This window comes from Pezoporus wallicus, unplaced genomic scaffold (genome assembly GCF_028554395.1).
Source record: "Pezoporus wallicus isolate ANWC-B61680 ecotype Strahan unplaced genomic scaffold, APGP_CSIRO_Pwel_v1 contig_8215, whole genome shotgun sequence".
Taxonomy (NCBI): Eukaryota; Metazoa; Chordata; class Aves; order Psittaciformes; family Psittacidae; genus Pezoporus; species Pezoporus wallicus.
In genome coordinates this window covers 1-22,963 of record NW_026635779.1, presented here as the reverse complement: position 1 = coordinate 22,963, position 22,963 = coordinate 1, and the positions used below count along the sequence as shown (strand labels likewise).

The window sequence follows — 22,963 nt, the reverse complement described above, 5'->3', positions numbered from 1 at the left end:
TCCACGGCGAGGCAACGGCCGCTCATTGGCCCTGCCAGCCGCCACTCTGGCGAGGCCCCATGGCGGCGCGCTTCAGGCTGCGTTGCGGCGTGCCGGGCCGCTTCCACGAGTGGGCCCAGTGTGTCGCGGGGCGGCTGGAGAGTGTCCGGCGGGGGTCCCTGGCCGCGGCGGCGCTTGTCGGCACGGAACGGCACGCGCGTATCTGCTACCCGCGGGACGCTGCTCCGGCGGGGCGGGCAGCTGCGCGGGGCGGCGGCGCGTGTCGTCCCGAGCGGCCACGTGGGAGCGGGGCGGTGTGTCGCGGGCCGGGTGTTCATGGATCCGCACGGGGACCGCGGCGCGCTCCGCTGCTGCCTTTCGTCTGTGTTCTGGTTCCCGTGCCGCGCCGGTTCGTGCGGGCCGCTCGCTAAGTTCACATGGCTGCGCAGGCACGGGTCCCCGGATTCCCCCTTGTGGGAGTGGGCGAGTTAATGAGTGGAGTTTCCTGGGACACACATTCTGGGTGGAAAGAAGGAAGGGAGGAAGGAAAAGAAGGGAAGGGAAGGAGAGAGTAAAGAAGAAAGGAGAAGAAAAAGAGCTGTTACTTACTATGCAATCAGTTCCTATGGCTTGCTCAGATAAGTTCGCAGAGAAAAATGTTGTGTTGTATTGGAGAAAAAAAATCTGCATGGTACTCAGAGACAAGCTTTTAATTCCTGATAGTGCTTGAGCTTCACTCTGCTCGGTCATTATTTCTCTCCGGAATCCAAAGTGCTTTCTAGACGCGGCTTTTTTTCTTGTGTCTTCCCTAACACGGAACACGCAAGCCTGTATTGTGGGTTTCCCAAGAGGGAAGTGCTTACACCCTGCAGAAAGGCAATTTATTCAGGCAATTCTGGCATTTGCAGGTGACAAGGTGCAAAAATAGAGGCATGAGATAGAGACAGAAGGTGGTGTTTCTTGAGAGTGTGTTTTTATAAATTATTAATACCATGAAAGAGAAAACATGCTTGTTTATGTGCTGTCATTTTCTTACAATTTCCCTGTCGTACCACTGTGACAATAGCTGAGTGTTATACTGGGCCTGATTTCACATTTTTAATTATATTTTTATTATAATTTAATTAGTTATATGCTGAACGTATCTGATTTTTTTCTAGAACACATAGACTTTAGCTGATTGTTTACAATCTATCACAAAGTTTTGAATCAGTAGCACTCTGAAAAAGGGAATAACTCTGTGGTGGAACAAGTGCCAAACTATCTGCTCTAGGGACTGAATAAAGAACAGGGTGGGTGGCTAAACCCTCAGAGCTGTTTATTCACAAGTATTAAATGAAGAGCTGTCTATGCACACACAGTCTGTGGAACTGCACGTGCAAATTGTGCTTTTAGCACTGTCTGCTGGTATTCAAGAAGGTCCTCTGAGTTTACAGTATTGTTCAGCTTATGTCTGATCCTCATGCTTTTTTAATTATGGCAACTTTTACCCTTTGATACAGCAAAACTGCTTTTCAAAGTTTTCTAATGATACTACAATTAGCAATGAACTTGCTCGTGTTCTTCATGCTGTATGTCAATAAAATTTTCATACATCTTAAATAAAAAAAAACACAAAAGAACAATTACTCGTTTTATTTGTTCTGAGTTAGAGCAGAGAACAAGTATAAAACATCTGTAAAACCTTTGTACCATGTCACCATCTTTCGAAATCGTAGATTTAATTGCTGGTTGCTTTCTTGTCTTGTCCAGTCCATGCTGAATGTGTTTAAGCAAACAGCAGCGTTCCTTAGCAGAAATCAGTGATGTATGAGAAGAGAAAGATAAAAAACAAAGGAGAAATATAAAACGCTCACTGAAATCTGTAAGCAGTTCAGTGCATTGACACTCTCACGTGTCCTGTCCCCTGCCAAAAAGAAAACAAAACAAAACAAACCCATGAAACAAAAAAAACAAAACCCAAAACCTTAAAATCATATGACTACACAGCTGCTTTTAGACCTAAAGAAACTTGGCTTAAAGGAAGCCAAAACGTGTGCTATTACAAACCGGAAGTGTGTCTGTGTGAACATTCAGGAAATTAAAGGACTCTGTTCTCAGCACCTTCCCTGTCAGATTGTATACTCAGGATTCCAATTTCATCTCCTTGTCTGCTCCCCCCAGAAAGAAACAATTCTCTAGCTGTAATTAGTGGCTAGGTCTTAGCAACGGAAGCCAAACTTTATGCATTTTCTTTTGAGGCTTATTATCTCTACCAGTAATGCCCTCATAGCTGTCACGTTTGTCAATAGACGGTGCTAAAGTCAAATTAGGCAGAAAATAGCTGTTTAAGTGAATTGTACTGTCATCAGCCCTTATCTCTGGTGCGTTTTCAAAGGCCCTTGATGCCAGCAGTGGAAATTGAAAGCTCACTTCTTTCCTCTACCAAGAAAAGCACAGTTTTTCTGTGAAGTTCCCCTTTGCTTAGGTCATATGTCTGGAACGAAGTCTGTACAATTAGCCATAGCTGGCTGTCTGGACATCGCCTTAAGCTAAAATGTGTATGGCTTATTAAATAGTGGTTGGACATGGGAAACCTATCAGAGGAGGGAACTGTAGGCTTTCTGGACTTTCTGACCAGGACCTGGAGGTCAGAGAACGACAGCGAAAGATTGCAACATGCCGGGAGGGGGGGGAGGTGATGCGTGTGAAAATGAAAAATATGAAGAAAGCAGAACTAGAAACAAGCAAACCGCCACTCCGCCGGAGGCGTGGGCCTGTAGCCAACGTGCCTCAGCACCATGGACAGCGACGCGCCTGCCCCGACGGCACGATCCACCCGGGCCCACTCCGCCCCGGCCCCACTCCGCCCCGGCCCGGCCCCTCCCGCGGCTGCCGGCGGCTGGTCGCCGCGGCGAGGCCGGGCCTCAGAGCCGGGGATAGCCCCTGGCCAGCTGGCTGCGGGCACTGCGGCAACCGAGAGCATCTCGAGAAATGGCAATTCTCTCCCTCCTTCCCCCCGGGAAAAAAAACGGTAAGGAATGTGATGTCTCGTTGGGCTTGGCTCTCTCGAAGTCACTTCAGGCAAATGGCTTCTGCCTAGTGGTGCTCATATGGGATACTGTTCTCACACAGGTATGTGTCTGTGCAAGTGTGTGCGTGTGTCTGTGTTACTGTCCTCCGGGGGACTCCATGGGTTATCTTTACAGTGCAAGCTTATGCTTGTTCCCCTTATTTCAATAAATAAAACCAGTAACAGGCATGAAGGCTTCATATCCAGTCATATTAAAAGAGACACTTCTGGTACATAACATACTTGCATGGACTCTGTACTTCACTATCTGAATGTGGTTGGTTTACCTCCTTCTCCAAGCCTCTCTGCAGTCATAAGATAGATATTGTATAAAACTACAGTAGTACAAGCACTGCAAGTGAGGCTGCTGCATTCTTCTCTATTTTATTATGCACCAATGTCTGAATATTAATAAAACCTGTTTTTCAAAAAGAGGTTAGCATTTGGATGAGGAAAGAAAAGGGGAGTGTTTCACTTTTTTCCAATTGAAACTAGAGACGTCTTAAAACCCTGTTCCACACTGGGAACTGCTCAAATTTTCTACAGACAACTGTGGAACCTTAATCCAGATGAATCTAACACCTGAAGGAAGCTGTCTATTTATTCATATTATTGTATCTTTGCTTGTTTCCTACTGTGATCAGGCAAAGGCAGATTTCTGCTGCACCACAGCTTAGGTAGCTTCTTCTATTGAGGATTTGTATCCAGTGGTGTGTAATGCACATTTAATTGTAAAATACTAAGACTGTTTCACCTGCCAGTCAATCGCTGCCATCAACCTCTAGTGTGCGTGGATCAATCAGCCACAACAGTGGATGTGACAGCATCAGGGCACAATGACAAAGCTGTAGTTTGCACTGAAGGAAGACCAAGGCCCAGAGAGACACTGCAGCTAGAGAAACAGCTGTCTTATCAGCACATTGCAGAGATGGAGATGGCTGGAGAGGTCCTCAACAGATAATGACTTGAATAGGTTTGCAGTGTGCCAAACTTCACACTTGATAAGACCAGCCCAGTGTAGAGAGCAGCAGAGATCCAGCTCTATTCTATCTGTGCTGTAAATTAAGAAATTGAAATTCAGGTGGCAAAGCCAGCATGTTGCTGATAATCCAGTGAAGTAAAACTGTCATTAGGATGTGTTCAGCGGAGAAATAGGTTTCTCTTACTTGATGCTGCTTTAACAAAAACGCCTTAACATCCCTATACTAAATCATTCTCCTAGCAGTACCTGAACTGGGTGGGACTTCCTTGTCTGTTTCACTGCTGTGACATATCTTTGAGTTCCAGAACAAGCTGTCCATTTGGTTGTTGAGTTCTTTATAAGCAACAAAACACTTTCACTTTAAAACTGCAGTAGTTTATATACAATTCCCTATTTCATCTGCAGGAGAAGGAACTGCACCGTGATTTTTAATAAACAGTCAAGCTCACATTAAGTCACAAAAGCTTAATTCTGTAACAGACAATAGAAGCATGTGTTCATGAGCACAGCTTAATAAAAATTAATCACCGATGTGAAAAGGATTTATAATGACCTTTGAAATTATTCACTTGACAAAACATAAGCCAGAGTACACGCCAAGACATTTTACAGGAGCAGAAAATCCTGTTTCAAACTGTGTTTTTTGACTGACTGATGGCGTCAGGTCAAAATACTGTAACTCCACCATTTTCCATCAGAAATACTTAGCTTAGACCTAGTTGAAATTATTGGCTTTTTTTTTTTTTTTTTTCCGAGAAAGCTTTGTGGAAAATGCAATTAAAAAGAATGTAGATGGAGCATTACTTTGTAAAGAAGGGTTGGTTACACTCGCTTAACTCTTTGTGACTTATTCCTGAAGAGCCGGATTAACTGTATGGGCTTGCAAGCCATTATGTTATCTAATTTGGGCCATTAAGGCCAACTTTCTATCTTCTTTAGATAATAATTTAAGACAAGGTTAACTTTATTTCTTACCAAAAGACAAGTTTCTAGGTGTTTATGTCAAGAGGAACTTGAAAGCTGAACAGATGTTGTGTGGCATAGACTAAGACCACAGGGTGACTGGGAGAGAGCAGGAGGCAGATGTGTGTAAGATCAAACTTGTTCAGAGACTTAGGTGGACTGTATGGTTTTAACACATGCAAATTAGTGCCGGCTATTACAAAAGCAGAAAAGCACTTGGTTTTTAAGATGCATTTCTAGTAGTTCACAAGTAGGTAGGTAGTTTAATGAAGGTCACAAATCAAGAGAACTCAACAATACCAATTTCCCCTTGCCCTTTCTAATTTGTGAAGAATATGTAACCAGAGCTTGAAGTGGCAGATATACCCTTGCCAGTGAAGCACTGTGTTATATGTGAGGAGAAATAATCTTGTGCAAAAGAGACAATCAAAAGCAAAAATACAATCAATATTTTTAATGTTGTTTGTTATCCAAAAATGACAAGTCCTTGTAAGTTATCCAGTGAATCATCCCAAATTCTGTCAACTCAGTTAGATTAGACTTCCAGCATAACAATATGTTTTTCCAGGAAAGAGATGTATGGTTGTAAACTTACTGTAATTAGTATATCCTCTCATGGTATTAAAGCTATAGAAATATTGACTCAAAAGATGGATTTTGTGTTTTCAAAAGCTTGTATTTGTTTTCATTTGCTGAAGGAAAAGCACACATTATACAAAGATAGCTTTTTTAGTATGCCAGCATATTTTCTGCTGACAGCATTGTGGAATAAAATAGTGGCTGTTGCTACTATTATTTTATTGAAAAAGTCCTCATAAATTCCAGAGTGTTTGTATAATATGTAATTAGATAATTCTCAGATAATCAGATCACATGTGTAGTAAATAGAGGTTTTTTTGTTTGACCTTGTAAAGCAATTCTTTAAATACATTCCACATAATTTTAACTATCAACTTGCATCTTCTGTTTTATTCAATTAAGATAATACGAATACAGCTGGCAATTATGATTAAATAGAGGTACACAGAGCATTTTGCTCTGACAAGTAAGGGTCGGAGTTTAGAAGGTATACAAAAGTGGTGTATTTTCTTTCTCTTCCAAGTAAAGTTAATCTTTTTTAACATGCACCTCCTATTATTGCTCAGTGGTGGGGAGCAGACACCTATCTGTACTTGAGAATGGAATTAAAAATGCATTTTTCTTAGCACTACAGCAAAACAGTTACATTCTTCTTCATGTGTGCCCCTTCAACTTCACGCAGTTCTTCACACTTTTATATGTTACATGTGTTACAATTAATTTATAAGAGTACTTAATATTTGAAAGCAGCAGAACTAGACTTTGCTGATTACTCCTTGCAATTACTAGCTATGAAGATCAAATCTCACTTCCAAAAAGCACTTCCCTTATCTTACTTATACTGATCAAGATTTTACTTTGAAGGATCAGGCTAAAAAATATCTAAATAACTACTTTTTCTTCTTTTTATTGTCAAAATTGTTTACTTGTGGGTGACCTAATGGTCTTTCACTGGGGCTCTGGGGCTGGCTTCTCTTTAAATGCTGGGGGATTTGTTTCTTCTGCTTACACAATTCAGTTTTTTGAATCAGAAGTATTATGCATAGCTCCGTACTCCTTTGATTCTGCTGGAGATGAGTCATCAGCAAAATCCAGATTATAAGTGATCATGTCACTGCAAATGTCTAAAAGGTTACTCAGACTAATAGTAGCATACTGCATTGTAATATGGGTGAGTAGAATAAAATACGTGATAAAATTACAGCAAATGGGTCTGATGATGTCATGAGCATTTACTCATTGCCAAAAGTTCTCCTGTGTATCTGATCATTAGGTAATATATTTACACACTGCAGAATGAGTTTAAAGGTGACTTGAGGGAGGATTCTGTATACTTTTTTAAAAAAGAGATTCTGGAAAAGAGAGACTACTCAGTCTTATTTCTGCTTCTCAATTCAAAAGAAGGCTCGTAAATTACAGCACTAATAAACACACATCTGCCAAGAGTAAGGTGTGGAGCAAATACTGTTTTATTCTACAATCACAGTCCATGGGACAGAGAAGTAGTGCAAGTTGATTTTTAAAAGTTTGCTGCCAACCTGCTGCACCTGGGATAAGAAGGAATCATAGTTAATTAAATTACTGTAAAAAGTGTATACAGAAATGTATCTAGAGAATATTTAGTGATAGTTCATTGCCAAATGAATGGCTGTATCAAATAAGCACCTAAATGGTCTTCATTTGTCTTTTTAGGTCAAGACAGTATTTACATCCATGTTTTGGAATATGGAACACAGTGAATGGTTACGAAAACTGGGGACCGTCAGCAAGCAGAATGGTTATAAACATTTGGGGGTTAAATGCTGAATACAAAATTATCTTTTCAGAACAGAGAGGCCTACCAGCAATTTAAAGCCCCATATGGGTAAGTAGCAAGTGATTGTGATTTTTAGAAAAGTAAGATCGTAATCAAACATGCAAATAAAAATAAAGCAATTATATGTTATTATATATTACATAGCAGAGATATATATTATATATAATAGAGAATAATAGCAGTACTTACAGGTTTTAAGATACTACTTCATCGTACTAAAGAGTCATGGGAATATGATGTTGCAAGAGCGATTTTACATTGAGATGTATGCAAGAGCACGATTTGAAAAGACATACATGAATACATTTCTTAGTTAACATTTCTGAGCTGAAAATAGAATGCTGTATCCAGTCTTTCCATGTTTTAAGAAAACTGGAGAGAACCCATAAAAGGGTTTTTAAAAGGTTTAAAGGGTTTTTAAAAGGTTTAAAGGTTTTAGGAAACATGGCCTATGAATATATTTTAAGAATTGTACAGAAACAGGAACAGTGATAAAGCATATATAGAATTGCTTTGAGATGTAATCATTACTGGCAGATCACAATCTAACAGTCTTCATGTGCATTGTAAGTTAAAAGAAAAAAGGGAAAATTGCTAAATTCACAACACATAAATCTAGATTAATAACTGGAAAGTATTTTGTAAGAGTAGTTAAGTACTGGACCACATTACTTAAGCAATTGCTGAGGTTCAAAGTTAGATATATAATTTATTTTTTATCAGAGAATTAGGACATATTATTTGATTTCTTAAGACTCCCAAGGGATTTACACTTCTCGCTGATAGGATTCTCTACCTCCAAAACAGCTAGAGTTCTAAATAGTACTTTTCCCTTTTTGCCTTTCATAATAAATTGAATGTCTAAGAGGAGGATAACAAAAAAAAAAAACAACAAAACAAAACAATTCAAAAACCCAAACAAACAAAACAGAGAAAGAAACAGATTTGATGGGCTGAGGGAAAAAGCTGTAAAGTGCTAAACAAATTCCCTACACATTTTTTTCTCTTTGTCCATAAGCACTGAAACCAAGCAAATACAAGTCTGATGAACAAAGTTATTTGCCTTCTAGCATTTTTCCAGATGAATTCAAAGACTGATTGTTTTTTTCGGTCTCCCAGACCTCTGTCTTCAAAGTGCCTTTCAGCATTTGGCTGCTGATTTTCAGTTTGCCTTTTCTTTGGTCCCCTTGAGACATGGGAATCCAGAATTAAGCTAGCTGCAGACAATTTGCATTCTGGAAAATCATGCATCATTTTGTAATTCCCATTTGGGCACTTAAAAATTGGTGATGTAGTAACTTACTAATGAAAACTTTGGGGTAAAAAAACACTGTATCTGTAGCCAATAGCATAAGTCACATATATACAAAATTCCATGTCTATGAGAAGGAAAAAATTCTGCCTTTTACGCATCACTATCAGACATGATCAACAATGCTAGGGATTCATCTGTAATCTGTAGAAGTGAAACAACAGTGAGAGATATGCTTTTTATCTTCAAATAACAAAATCCCCAAATATATGTGATTAAGGCCCAGGATTCAATTTTCGTTGTTTATAAATAGGTCCTAATGATGGGAACTGTTTGTTCACAGTATTTTCTTGATAGTGCAAAACTCTACTAGGTTTTCCTCACAAATGTTTCCACAATCATACTTAAGAAAGATTGCTTAATCCTTTACACAAAATAGAAGATACATTTAGGCGATCTACAGCTTATTTAGATCATGTGATGTCTAACACAGAAAATGAATCCTAGAATCAACTAGGTTGGAAAAGACTTTTAAGATAATCAAGTCCAACCATTACCCCAGGACTACCAAGGGCACCACTAAAGCATATCACTGAGGGCCTCATCTACATGGTTTTTGAACACTTCCAGGGATGATCCCTCCACTTTCCTATTCCAATACCTGACCACCCCTTCAGTGAGAATTTTTTCCTAATATTCCCCGGGCACAGATTGAGGCCATTAGGTCGTTGCTTCTTGTCTTATCACTTGCTATGAAGACATGACAAGAAGTCCTGTCATGTGTTGAGAAGCTGTAAAATATCTGTCTTGTTACTCAAATTTACTCCCAAACTTGAGACCTTCCTCCCTCAAGTCACCTTTAACTATATAGAACTCAAGGTTTGTCATTTGGGGTTTTCTTAAAATGTGTTCATACGGGAAAAAGACAGAGAATTAGCAGGAGCGGATATTGCCTTTTAGATCATGAAAATATATTGCTCCTTCCTGATGTGAGATCCACATTTCCAATGTACATGAAAGAAGATGAAAGCAACAAAAGTAATTAAGCCATAATTATTAAAAACCCTATAAAAAGGCTTACATGATCTTTCCATCCACAGTCCTTTACCCCTTCTTCCCCACATGCAATCCTTGAAATTGACAAAATTTATACTAGATGTATTTATTCTAGCTAGCACTTAAACAGCGCTCCTAGCTGCTACAATGAAACAAAAAGTGAATTTCAGGTTACTTTGCTAATAATTATTTAACACTTGTTAGCTACAGTTCCTTCTTACTCCTTGTAAAACATCCCTGTAACTGTCAATGAGCATTCAGAACAAGAGAAAAATAATCAAACTGTGAAAGGTACATCCATCTTCTCACTTTATACTACTCAGATGTGTGTTGTCTGTTTGCCTGTTTGCCAAATGGGGTCTATTAGTTCTCAGCCTTTTTTTATGTGTTCAGAACCCCTTGTTTCTTTAGCATATTCAAACATACCAGTACTTTCTGGTATCTTCCTATTTTGGCTGGGTGGTTCAGGTCTGAAGAGGCTACTTACTATGCAATAACTATGCAAACAAGCATTTTGTGTCATGCAGATACATTGTGTAACTTGATGTTCAGGCATTTGCTTATCCTGTGGTGTTTTCTGTTTGCAACAACTGCATTTTCATGGAAGATAAAGACAGGGGACGAACTATTTACAGCTTGTACCTGTATAGAGTCACCATAGTTTCAATATAGCATACATCTTAATAAGAATCGATATTTAAATGCATACTTCGATCTCCATAGTCTATTAACATGCTGCTCCCTTCCACAACGTGGAATAAAAAGGCTATAAAGTCACAAGCAAAGGAGTTTCTGGTTACAGCCTGTATCACCACCTAGTTTGCCATAACTTGGTGCTAACTTGTAGCAATGCTGCGTCACCCAGTGTCTGAAAGGTGTGGGTAGAAAACAAGCAGCAACACCGATTGGATAGGCTGTGAGTGTGAGGTCATGCAACGTCTTCTCTAAGAAGAGAAAACTGAGCTATTCAAGAGTGAAGAAAGTATTTTAGGTTGTAGGCATTTGAGCTGGGAGAGACTGCCTTGTTTACACACAGGAGAGAAATCAGCAAGAAACTCCGGGTGTGTAAGGAACCACATAACAAATTAGAAAGAAAAAAGCTGTTACCTTTGTTAAGCTCAAGGCAGGAGAGATTTACACCAGGGAGACAGAGAAATGCAGACTGAATTCAGCATAGATCTGTTTTATTCCTCAGATCCAAATTCTTCCCCTGGAACTTCATCTTCAAGCTAACAGGAAAGGGAGAAGGGGCTCATCCCTTCTCATATCTCCAAAGCACATGAGAATAATTGATCAAGTTTGGCTGTTTACAGACATCTTCTAACATTTCCCATCAGTCCACAGGGCCATGGTTTTCCTGGTTCTTGATAATATTGAGACAAGGAGGAATGAGGTTATTTGAAATAACAAGCTGGGGTTAGTCTTTATATAGAATTGCTGCTTCTCTGGCAATTCCTCCCATCTATTCCCTTCCCCAGCTCTGCACTGTGAAGTGCTAATTCAGCTGTATCCAAGTATTGTCTTGAGTAATCAAAATGCTTTGGACAGAAAGAAGAAATATTTTTTCCCTAAAAACAAAGGTACAAACCCAGAAAATGTTTGCATAGTCCCAGTGAGTGGACAGAATGTTTTCTCCCTTGCTTATAAATTTTGCTGCTGTTGTGGAAAATAACTTTTGTCACTTCTGTTTTGAGTAAGGCTTTGGAATAGTGCTATAGAGCCATAACACTGAGGAAAATCCAATACATACTTTGCTCTCCTTGTTATGGTAATCTTACTGAGATAAATGGAAATGTTTATAGTGTGTGAAGTCAGATGTGCACAACACTGCCAAGAACTTATATTACTTAATACTGTATCATTTTGCACAAGGTAATTTCTGTACTGTATGTCAGAGCTGTTCTCAGTTGGAACAGCAATGTACACTAAAAGCACCACCTCCTTCACTTTGCAGTTCCATATGAGAAATAAAAATATTTGTTGTTTTAGGAACCACTTTAGTAATCATAGGTCAAATGCCTTAATGTAAATTGTAATAAACATTTTTTTTAATTGAGTTGCAGCATTTTCACAAATTATTCTAACATTATGTTATGCGAAACATCTCTTTTCATTCTTACTGTGCTTCTCTTAGGTTTCAGAGGACAGAAGAATACTTTATGGTCTTATATTGTTTAACTCTTATTATGCTGGCAATTTTCAGATAAGCCTTTTCTTTTTTCTTGCCTTGTTTTTTTTACCATTATCTATACTAGATTTTATGTGTTTTTTATTTTCCTTACAATTCATAGAACTCTGCAAGAAAGAACTGAAAATAAAGGTACAATGGTTTTAAAATAAACACTCCTTTTCAATGTATCTAGTCAATTTAAATTAATAGCTGTAAGTACTGAGGCATTGTCTTCACTGATTTCTTTATAGCATCACAGTTGATTTATTAGTGTTTACTGGTTCTGTAAGAATATTTTCTAGTTCTGCAAATTATAGTGCTAAAATAAATCAATCAATCACACCAGAAGAAGACAATGTAGGGTTAAGATCAAGTATCTACCACGAACAAAGCAAAATCTGAAAACTAATAAAAACAAAGCCTAATACTACCTAAAGTTGTTTTCCATTTAAATGAGGTACTCTTAATTATATTTTGTAATTCATTATGAAATATTCTAATTTTGCAGTTTTCTTTCAATACTTATTTTGCATATGTTTGCAGTATCTTCCATGTTAATTTGGCTTAAGATACTTATTTTGAATGATAACGTAACAAGTAAATAAGCAAGTAATTACAGAAGCTACATAAATACTTCTCCAGCTGTAGAATCTAAGAACACTTTGTGCTAAAAGTATGTAGTGTAGTTAGTTTAAAACGAGGACTATGGAGTACCATTTGGCACTGTGAAAACACATTATCTACAATGAGTGGTCCGAGAGAGAGAGCGCAGAATGCACAGTTAGGCTGTAAACTTTTACTAGTGCAGGAACACATTTTGAGTAGTCACCTGCTTATATGCAATTAAGTTACCTTAGAAAAGGTAATAAATTTAGAACCTAGATATAATAGTTTCTTTAACAGAACATTTATAGAAAGAATTAATACAAAGTTTAATATAAATTCATATTAGATGAGAGAGGGTGGAAAGCAAAGCAAACAAGTAAAAGTTTGAGACAGGATTCACAGCTCAGGATTTCTTGACCGCTGTTGCTCTGGGTTGAGCTCTCATTTTTAGGCAGCAGTTACACGATCAATGGCTTCTTGATAATGAAAAGTAGGTGATAGCTCTGCTAAACTCTTACATTAGCTGCTTTTATCATCAGTCGCCTATTCTTTACTTGCCTTACAGGTAGAACTGATCTCTGTGTCTCCATTCTACTTTCAGCAACTGATTTCGTTTTCCTGAACAGCTGCACAAGGAAGGGTACTGCTGCAGCTTCTGGAATCTTCCTACCCCAATTGGTTAAGAGTGGAAAATGCAGCTTGGTTCAGACAAAAATGAGGAACTTTGCTGAAATGAGAGAAACTGAATAATACTGTAGGTGCAGTATCAGGCCCTTGGAGGAATTACAGAATGGTTTGGGTTGGAAAGGACCTGAAGATCATCTAGTTCCAACCCCTTGCCATGGGTAGGGACACCATACACTAAACCATGTCACCCAAAACTTCATCCAGCCTGGCTTTGAACACTGCCAGGGACAGAGTATTTACCACTTCCTTTGACAACCTATTCCAGTGCCTCACCACCCTCCCTGTAGTTACCCTCCCAGTAACTTCTTCCTTATATCTAACCTGAACTCCCCCTGTTTAAGTTTGAACCCATTACCCCTTGTCCTATCACTACAGTCCCTGACGAAGAGTCCCTCCCCAGCAACCTTATAGGCCCCCTTCAGATACCAGAAGGCTGCTATGAGGTCTCCACAGGTCCTTCTCTTCTCCAGGCTGAACAGCCCCAACCTTTGTCAATAATATTTTCATCTGAATGCAAGGGTTGGGGCAATCCCCAGCACAAATACTGGGGGAGAGACTGGTCCTGAGGAGAAGGACTTGGGGGTGTTGGTTGATGAGAAGCTGAACATGAGCTGGCTTCAGTGTGCGCTCGCAGCCCAGAAAGCCAACAGTATCCTCGGCTGCATCAAAAGGGAGCATGACCAGCAGGTGGAAGGTGGTGATTCTCCCCCTCTACCCTGCTCTTGTGAGATGCCACCTGCAGTACTGTGTTCAGCTCTGGGGCCTCCAACACAAGAAGGCTGTGGAGCTGCTTGAGTGAGTCCAGAAGAGTCGACAAAGATAATGAGAGGGCTGGAGCACCTCCCGTATGAAGACAGGCTGAGAGAGCTGGGCTTGTTCAGCCTGGCGGAGAGGCGGCTCAGGGGAGATGTGCTAGCAGCCATCTAGGACCTAAAAGGGGCCTACAAGAAAGCTGGAGAGGCTTTAAGCTGACAAAGGGTACATTTAAATTAGTCATAAGGAAGACATTTGTCACTATGAGGATGGTGAGGCACTGGCACAGTTGTGGCTGCCCCATCCCTGGCAGTGTTCAGGGATGTGTTCGTTGGGGCTTTGAGCAACATGGTGTAGTGGAAGGTATCCCTGCCATGGCAGGGTGTTGGAACTAGAAGAACTTTAAGGTCCCTTCCAGCCCTAATTATTCTATGATTTTATGATTCTAAAATGAAAAGCACCGCTGATATTGCTCAGTCATAATTCTACTGTAAAACCTTATCAAAGTCTGTGTGTGAGAGGGGCACAATAATATTTCCTTCCACTGGTAGATCTTTGCTGTGGCTTCTGCATTAACATGGGACACTCAACTTTGTCCTATAGGGCACTACCTGGAGGTGAAACCGACTCAAAACTGTTGGTGGGACTGAATACAGCTGCTTGGGAATTGAGCAAGCTGTGTTTCTTGCAGCCTGCTACCTGTGCTGTGAGATTTGCACTGTCTGCCTTTTGGTCTCAAGGAGGTGTTAAGCATACTGCTGATGCTTACAAGGCCTCATTAATTTACATTTAGAATGAGTGCCTAACTCCCAATGCTGTACCAACAAAACTGCAATCAGTGTGTGGTTCATCACTGTTCTATTTAAAACAGACTCTTTTTTTTTTTTTCCCCAGCAGTCTGTAGGCCCTGCAATTTTTCTCTCAGCTTACACTGCTATAGCCAAAACTCAGTTACATTGTACACAAGCTAGAAAGTCAAAAATTGACATAAGTTTTGCTTCTGTAACTGACAGAAAGGAGTTTCTGATGGTTGGCCAAGTTTAACCTCTCCTGTCATACAGGTATTTAAATTTAAGAAATAAAAATCCAAATTCATCCCTTTGTGAACTCCTACTCTTTTCCCGGTCATCTCCTTGGCATAAATGCGTCATGTGGGAAACTAAAGCTGTGAAAGATGCTTGCTTTCTTTGATGAAAGAACCAGGCTTTCAGACAGCTGCTCCAGTCTGTCTTTGAAGAAGAAACTGTTTATGGCATTGCTTTTTTTACAGGTCCCCTTGAGTGGTAAGCTGTGATTTATACAAAAATGCTGCACTGATTGCCAGCATAAAGGAAACAGTGGAGGACAAATGGCAACACATATGGTCAGCCTTATTCGGGTAAATTGCAGGACCCTCACTTCAGAGAACAGGTAGAAAAAAACACTATTTACATTTGTAAGGTAAGAAAAACATTAGAAGATACATGCAGAAATTTGAATGTGTGAGTTTTTTAACCAATGTTGTGAACTAAAGAACTGGTTATGTATTTCTAGGTCTTGAGAAACCTCTATGCCCTTTTACTGCTGTTCAAGTTAGTGGTCATGGACTGCCAGATATTGCAGCATCTTGGTACAATTCACAGGGACCTGTTTCTCTCCAACATTGATCTTCACTGCAAAATTCTCCATTAATATTCTTAAAACAGAATTAAGCTTAAATTTGTTACTCAAAAAGTTTCCAAAGACACCTTCCAGTCATTCCAATCATCACTAGGTCAGACAGATACAAAGAGTGAACGTATGGTCAAAGCTTGTATCATTTCCCTATTTATTATCTTCTTTAGTATCTAAACTTGTGCCTGCTCTAATCTCCTTTCCTTTTCTCCATATTTCTGCTTACTCTGATTTCTCATTTCTTGCAGAGAGCTCAAACCCACAGATGCCTTGCAACAGAGCTGTCAATCTACTTTACATTTTGTCCTCTAGACGTGGCCTCAACAACAGTAGAAACCACAGTATCTTCTACCTTCTCTCACCTCTAGCATAGTATTTCAAACTGATATGAAGGGTCTGGTCTTCCAGTTGGCAAGCCTGCTATAGTACTGGCTACATTTTAGTGTTTGAAAGGAAAAAGCCTCCCTGCTTTAACACCTCCTGTTATCTCAGTAAAGTGATGTTTAAATAACTCAACTAGCTTCAATGAACTGTAGTTGCCATTTTCCTGCTTCTTAGTGCGATAAAATGGAGATAATTATGAAGTGGATGAGCAGGTTTAATGAAAGCCAGTTTCTTTTGGTATATTCCTGAAGCAGCAATCATCATCTGCTTGGCTTTTGAAGAGCAACAATTATAATCACTTAAAATCCCGAGGGGAACAAAAATAGAATTTAGATTAGCATATAAAATATACAGCTGGATTGGGCAAGCCTATAAAAATCTGGGAAAATCATTCTAATTTGAAAGCTATTCAAAATCACAAGCAAAATGTGTTCAAGAGTATTTTACATGTTTCTTCCTTTCTTTTCCTTTTCAAAGTAGTAACATAAAAACATTTATAGGATTTTCCTAAAACACGGAAATGAAAACCCAATATCAAGAAAGAGACTAAGTAAAAATAGGCTAAAGGTGTATTTTCAAAATAACAGGTAAACCTAGGCACTGTAACACCATCTTTAACAGGTATTAATCTCCCAAAGGCCTGATATAACTGTATTGCAAAGCCATGTGCTGAAAAATGAACATGTTGCAGAGACAGTTTCAAGTTTTAGCTTTATCAGACAACTGAGCAATTATAATACCAAAAGGAAACTAACAACAGACAATAAAATAAGTTGCAAACAAACCCACTATCTGTGTAGCATAAAAGAATTGAAGTTTTCAGTGACCATTCTAGATTGTTATTAGTAGTTAACAGAAATTCAGAAATGAGTATAGAAAATTGTTTTCCTTACACCGCAATGTCCACATTTTGAACTGTTACCTAAGAATACGAGTTCTGGAAATAAATCTTCGTTTCAATAAACTGTGAACTCAGAGATGGAATTACTTTCTTTTAAATGCTACTAAACATGTAGCACTTTTAATACCTTTGACTTGAAATACCAGGTCTACTTTTTCTCAGTTAAGGTTTAGTAAGACAGTATGCAGCTGCAGGAATGAGATTCAAAAGGAAAAACAAAAACACAAAAAACCCAAAACCAACCTCTGAAGATGTTTTGTGAACAAGAACATGAGGATTTTGGATTAACTGCTATTTATAATAGCAAAAAAGCTCAAGCATATATTCTCTGTATATTAAATATCTCCTAAGAAGATGCTGTCTCACAAACTCAGGTTTATATATTAGGGTCTGATTTTCATGCTTAAAATTCGTTAGTATAAAATACATTGTTAGAAGATACTATATGCTTTGAGATTTTGATACCAAAACCAAGCAGGTCTTGAAGGCACAACTGTTAACTTTCATAACTCTGAAATAATAATTTAAAGGATCAGAATTAAAGATTGCAGGATTGAGGTTCTACTACATTGCACACAAAAATATTTAAAGATGGCCCGTGAAGTTCCTGAATAAATTTACTCTTCTGTGTTGCTCAGCCCTTTGATGAGCATCTCCAACTGTCTGCCCTTCCCCCTTCGTCCACTTTTCCATTTTTTTCCTTCCATTATTCAACCAAATTCAAATAATTTTCATTGTTCATTATCCTCAAATAGATACTTGGTTTTATATGTGTTACTGTAATTGAGTAAGCATTCCTTCAGAAGACTGAACATCCGGAACACTGTGTTAAGGCCAAAATTACACCATACTTACTCATCCTCTCTCTTGCTTTAAGGTAATACCAGAGAAGGCCCAGCAGGTCTTTTTGACAGTTTTCCCAAGCCATCTGTTTCATATTCTGCATGATTTGAACAACACAGTATACCATGGGATGTATAAACCCATCACAGCACATTCAGTTTCATGTGGAATCCAATGGTCACTTATTTTTAAAGAGCTGAAGGTGGGTGGGATACTAGTCAGGGAACTTCTTTTGCTCTTGTGTCCTTCTCCCCTCTCCCTCCCCCCCAAGGTTTCGTTATTTAAAATTTTAATATATTTATTAATGTATTTATATATATTTACATTTTATATTTCAGTACATATATTAAAAGTTCTACAGCATCTGGAGTTAGTATCTCATCCTGCTTTAATGAACGTTTCATAAGTAGACAGACAAAATGAACCCAATAGGCATCAAGATCTTCATATATGTTAGAAGAACTGAAAACTTGAGTGACTGGTAAACACTGGCTAAAACTAAGTATCCTATATTCCCTGGGCCTCAGTGCCCACCCCTGTCACTCTTTATAAATCATCGCTTTTGCAGTTTGTCTGAATGATCAGTAGAGCTACAGGAACAAGGAAGTGTGAAATCGTGCCCAGTGGGAGTAACCAGACCATGCTGACCTCAGAAACTAAGATGCAATGTACTAAAAATAGTCACTGAAGCTTCATTCACATTAAATTGTGTTATTAGGAAAAAAAAAAAAAGTTTAAATTGGAGTAGTCACTGAATAGTTACTTACATAGTCATTGAGGCCTTATTCATATTAAATTGTGCTACTGGTGGAAAAAATTATGTTTGAAATTGGAATATTTGCAGGTTCATCCCTATGCTAAGGCTGTATGTGGCCACGCCTCTTGATGTTGTCAATGACATTAAGTATTTTTAGGCTTTACACTTAAGGAGAGTTCTCAGAAATGTGCCAGTTTTGCACTTCTTTGGCCATAAATGATTGTATAGATTTCATTTCTGGAAGAGGAGTAAGTCTTAAATCCCAGACTGAACAAAAGCATCAGGTAAACAGGTGGAGTCTTCTCCTCATTACCCTGAGAAAAGCATACAGACCAACATCGCAGTGCTACCAAAGGACTGAACAATACTGTGTGCATTTCACAGAAACAACCCATCTCATCATAAAAACTACTTACTGTCCTCTCAGTAGAGTAATGCTCTGGTTATATTAACTCTGATTTTTATACCTGTCATTTCTAACAAATACAGATCTATTTCTGCTAAGGTAGACTAGCCTGACATTTTGGTCACCACATCACTGAACACCACCCACGGTAAGTAGCACAACTTGTGAAGCTGACTTCCAAGAAAAAACACAGCTCTGATGAATGACACTGTCTGCTGCATATACAGTTTGTTTTCAGCAGAGATTATTCTTCAAAGAAGCTTATGTACATTTTCTTCTAGTGCCAGAGGAATGTGAATGCCTGAAATATGAAGCACTGATCTTAATACCACCGGTACATAAAAAAGCAAAAGTCTGTTTCAAGCACTGAGTTTTTTTTAAAGACTTAGTGACTTGAAGAATAGTTTCTTAAGGATATAATTAAATGTGTATTGCACTTCTGTGATGATTGTAAGAAATTTAATTCCAAGGGCCAGGCAAAATTACAAATGTTTAGCTCTCTATAATGAGTATGAGGCATGTGTATCTATGCAAGTATATCTGCCAATACCCTTTTATAAATACAGAATAAAAGCAGATTCAGGACACCTAGCAGTGTTGTTGGGATTATCAAGAATATATGCATTTCTGTAAAGCATTTCTAAAGTTTCGTTGACTTTACAGGCATGTAGAATTATTTGCAGGATTTGGGTTAACGGTTTTCTTTACATGCATTACCATACATTAAAGCTGGGGAAGTTAACTGGCTTTAATAATATTTCTCCCAAAAGACCCAGATAGCTTGTAAACAAAGCAGTGTGATTTTTTTTAATTTTTATTTTTGTGCATGTAAAATCTTAGAAGGTGAAAGACTTAAGCATGAAATTAACTAAGCTTAAAATTTGCAAGGTGCTGCAGTGACTTTCTGAATTAAACTGAGATTATTTCTTACATGTTTCTTACACTCCTAACAGGTATCTGCATTATTTGAAAACAGAAACCCTCCAACAACTGCAATCCTGTTTTCCGTGACTTCAAATCTTTTATGTAAAAATGGCATTTAGAACTTTGATTCCCAAAATTTCAAACTCTTTTCTGAAAATGAGAATCATTACTGAAAATTAGTAGTTGAACCAGTAAGTACTTTGATATGAAAGCATGCTTTGATTACATGCAAGTCTGCAAAACATAAACCTGAAAGGTACCACAAATCAAGACGTAATAATTGTGTCTGAAGTACAAAACTATTGCTGTAATTAAGTATTTTTCTCCTAACAGAATGAATACCCCATGCCTTCTGTGCATTTTTGGCACTTGATACCAGCCACTGACAAGGAATTCCACAGCTTTTAGGTGTTTTTATAAGGCAATAATTTCAAAGCATCATTTAGAAACTCATGAAGAAGCAGAAGAGGGTGCCCTGGAAGCTTCAGACAATCACCTTTATATTTTCAAGAAAATTTTTCCTATTTGATATAGTTCTGGTACTTCTACTGTTGCACTTCAATTTGAATTCTCATTTTTCACATGAAGGCTGGACTTTGAAGAAGAAAATATGATAATCCACATGGATAGGAAGAATTTAAATTAATTTCCTACTCTTCTACTGTGAGCTGTTTACAGGGGTTTCCTACCCTGCCCCTTGTAAGTTCACACAGAAGTTTCTGTGTATATTCTGCTCACAGTCACTGATCTAATTTTCATAAAACTTCCATCAGAACGTCCATTCATGTATTTTTCAGGATCTGGCATACACAATGCGCTTGCATGAACACACAGACATTTTACCTAGGTATTTCTAATCACAGAGGAACAGAAAGCTTTTCTGCACCCCAAAATCTTTTTTTTTTTTAATCAACAGTTTTGGCTAAATTTGATCTATTGCATTTTTTTTTTTTTTTTATGTCCAGTGTCAGTAATGCATAACCTGGGATATCTCCCAACCAGATGCAGGTGAGGGTAAGCAAAGGGACTCCTCTGCTGCACAAGATATCATGAAAGGGGTGTGTAACTGGTGGGTGATTGCTGCCACAAAGGCTTAGGGTGTCTGTTTGAGAAGTGATGAGAAAACAGACTAATGGGCACAGGTAAATCTATCACCCCATGATGTTAAGGCATTTGTGTAGTGTATCTGCAAGAAAAGTGACTTCCCTTCTAGTTATGGGGGGGATGCTGACAAATTCAGCATCTTCTGCTCTTGATGCTCACCACTTTCCACCTGCACAGTGCTTAAAATATAATAAAACGAATGTGAGTCATTAGTGAAAGAGACTCCAAAATTATAAATACTTTTACTACTTATATTCTGTGTGGTTGCTATGAAAAGAAAGTATCAATACATGTGGTAGATGCAGTTTCCTTGGAGAAACAGGATGACATGAAAAAAAAATAGCTACAAAAATATATGTACAGTTTACTACCTGCAGTCTATTAGCTAACTGCAGCCAGCATAAGGTCAAACTGTTGAAGTTACTGCCCTAACAAATATTAAACCGAATGTAGTCATGTACTTATATTTCACACATTACTGACCTTACTGGTGGAAGAATAGTATTTTTGAAAAGAAGACAACTTGAGGCAAGCTGGTGCTATAATACCTGCATGTTTATCTACCTGAATTTGTGGGAAATATTAACTTAAACATTACTGCCTCTGGACAGACAATATTAACCCCTCCCCCAAACAAACAAAACCCCCAGTAACTTGTTTGTTGAAGATGAAATTATCTTAGGAAAAACCACGGAAACTGTCTGTGCCTACAGCTAGAATTATAAATAGCTTCTTCTCACCCATTGCAGACCTCGATTTTTATTTTATTTTTCCCCCGTTTATGCATTTTGACTACACCTAAGTTCGAGTCACTCTGAATAACAGGCAACAGCCTAAAAGTGTTACCAGAACAATGACTAGATTTATCAGTGTTAACAATTACCTGTATTCCTGTAAGTAACGATAAACAATACTGACTTACAGCTACTTTCGGAATAAATTATTCTAATGCCCACAAAAAGTCAGTGGAAGTTAATTATTACTGTCTACCATATTGCATAAAATCTAACCTATTGCTAAATATTGCAATGGGAGAAGTTACATTAGGTAATCATGAAGTGAGGAAACTTCCTTATTATTTCTTTACCTGGCTCAAGCAGATACAAGTATCTGTAAGTAAAATCAAATAGATATGATAAATAAAACTGAAAATAGAAAATAAAAAGAAAAATATAATATATAATATGAAAATCAAAGAAAAATAAAATAAATTAAAATAAAAATAAAATAAAATAAATACACTTCGCTTTACAACAAAGCAAAGGTTTCAGGTTGCAAAGGTGATGCTTTTCAAGCCCACCCCGCCGCGGCGCCGGTCCGCAGGGAACAGGCGGCCGGTGTGAACGAGGCTCCCACCCCGCCGAGCCGCGGGTGGGGGAGGCCGGAGGGATTCCCGACGTCCCCGCGGAAGAGTGGGATGGAGCCCTCCCGCTGCTTCAGGGTCGGCATTATCCAGCCGCCATCCGCACTCGCGGAACTCGCCCGCTGCCACCTCCTCTCCCGGCGGCCCATCCCGTCCAGGTTCCCCGGCTGCCGCAAGGCGCTGCCCTGCTCGTTCCTGGGGTGGACGGGAGATTTGCATTATGTGCGAGGATATTCTACCGCCCGCCCTCACCGACAGTGCCGGCTGCCTTTATTTTTTTTTTTTTTTTTTGTTAGCCCTTTTGCAGAAATCAGAAGAATTAAAAAAAAAAAAAAAAAAAAGAATACACTTACCATTCTGACCTCATAGCGCTTTGTCACGGGCTTAGGAGAAAAAAAAAAAAAAAAAACAAAACCCAACCCACACGTATTTATACTTTTTCAAAACAGTTGTGCTAGGGTCAAAGAGACGAGGAGGTGGGAGGCGGGTCGGAGAATTGCCGGCACCGTAAAATATACGTAGACACCACGGCACAAGCTAAGCAGCCCCGACAAAAACTCCAAACCCCACTCCTCCCGCCACTCCAGACCCCTCCGAAGGGAAAGCACAGGAAGGGCGTGGGGAGACGCGGGTAGAGGGGAGGGATCCACACTCCCGTCCGACTGCAGGGAACGCCCGCCCGCCTTAAGAACTAAAAAACCCAGGAAGGGAAAACCCCGCTGGTGTGCGGACT

The 22,963-nt window shown here is 39.0% G+C and overlaps 1 protein-coding gene and 1 long non-coding RNA gene across 2 annotated transcripts in view; one reads left to right on the top strand and one right to left on the bottom strand.

The window, feature by feature from the left end:
* The window catches only part of ELAVL2 (ELAV like RNA binding protein 2), a 119,903-nt gene extending 97,199 nt beyond the window's left edge, over positions 1-22,704 (bottom strand). Inside the window, exon 1 of the mRNA XM_057398249.1 lies at positions 22,584-22,704. Coding sequence (XP_057254232.1) covers positions 22,584-22,586 — 3 coding nt within the window. The 5' untranslated portion in view covers positions 22,587-22,704. The remainder of the gene's footprint in view (positions 1-22,583) is intronic.
* On the top strand, positions 22-15,571 carry LOC130593245 (uncharacterized). Its single transcript, XR_008970767.1, has 3 exons — positions 22-109; positions 15,166-15,335; positions 15,429-15,571. It is a non-coding gene; the product is annotated as an uncharacterized LOC130593245 (long non-coding RNA).
* Positions 22,705-22,963: the final 259 nt, after the last annotated feature.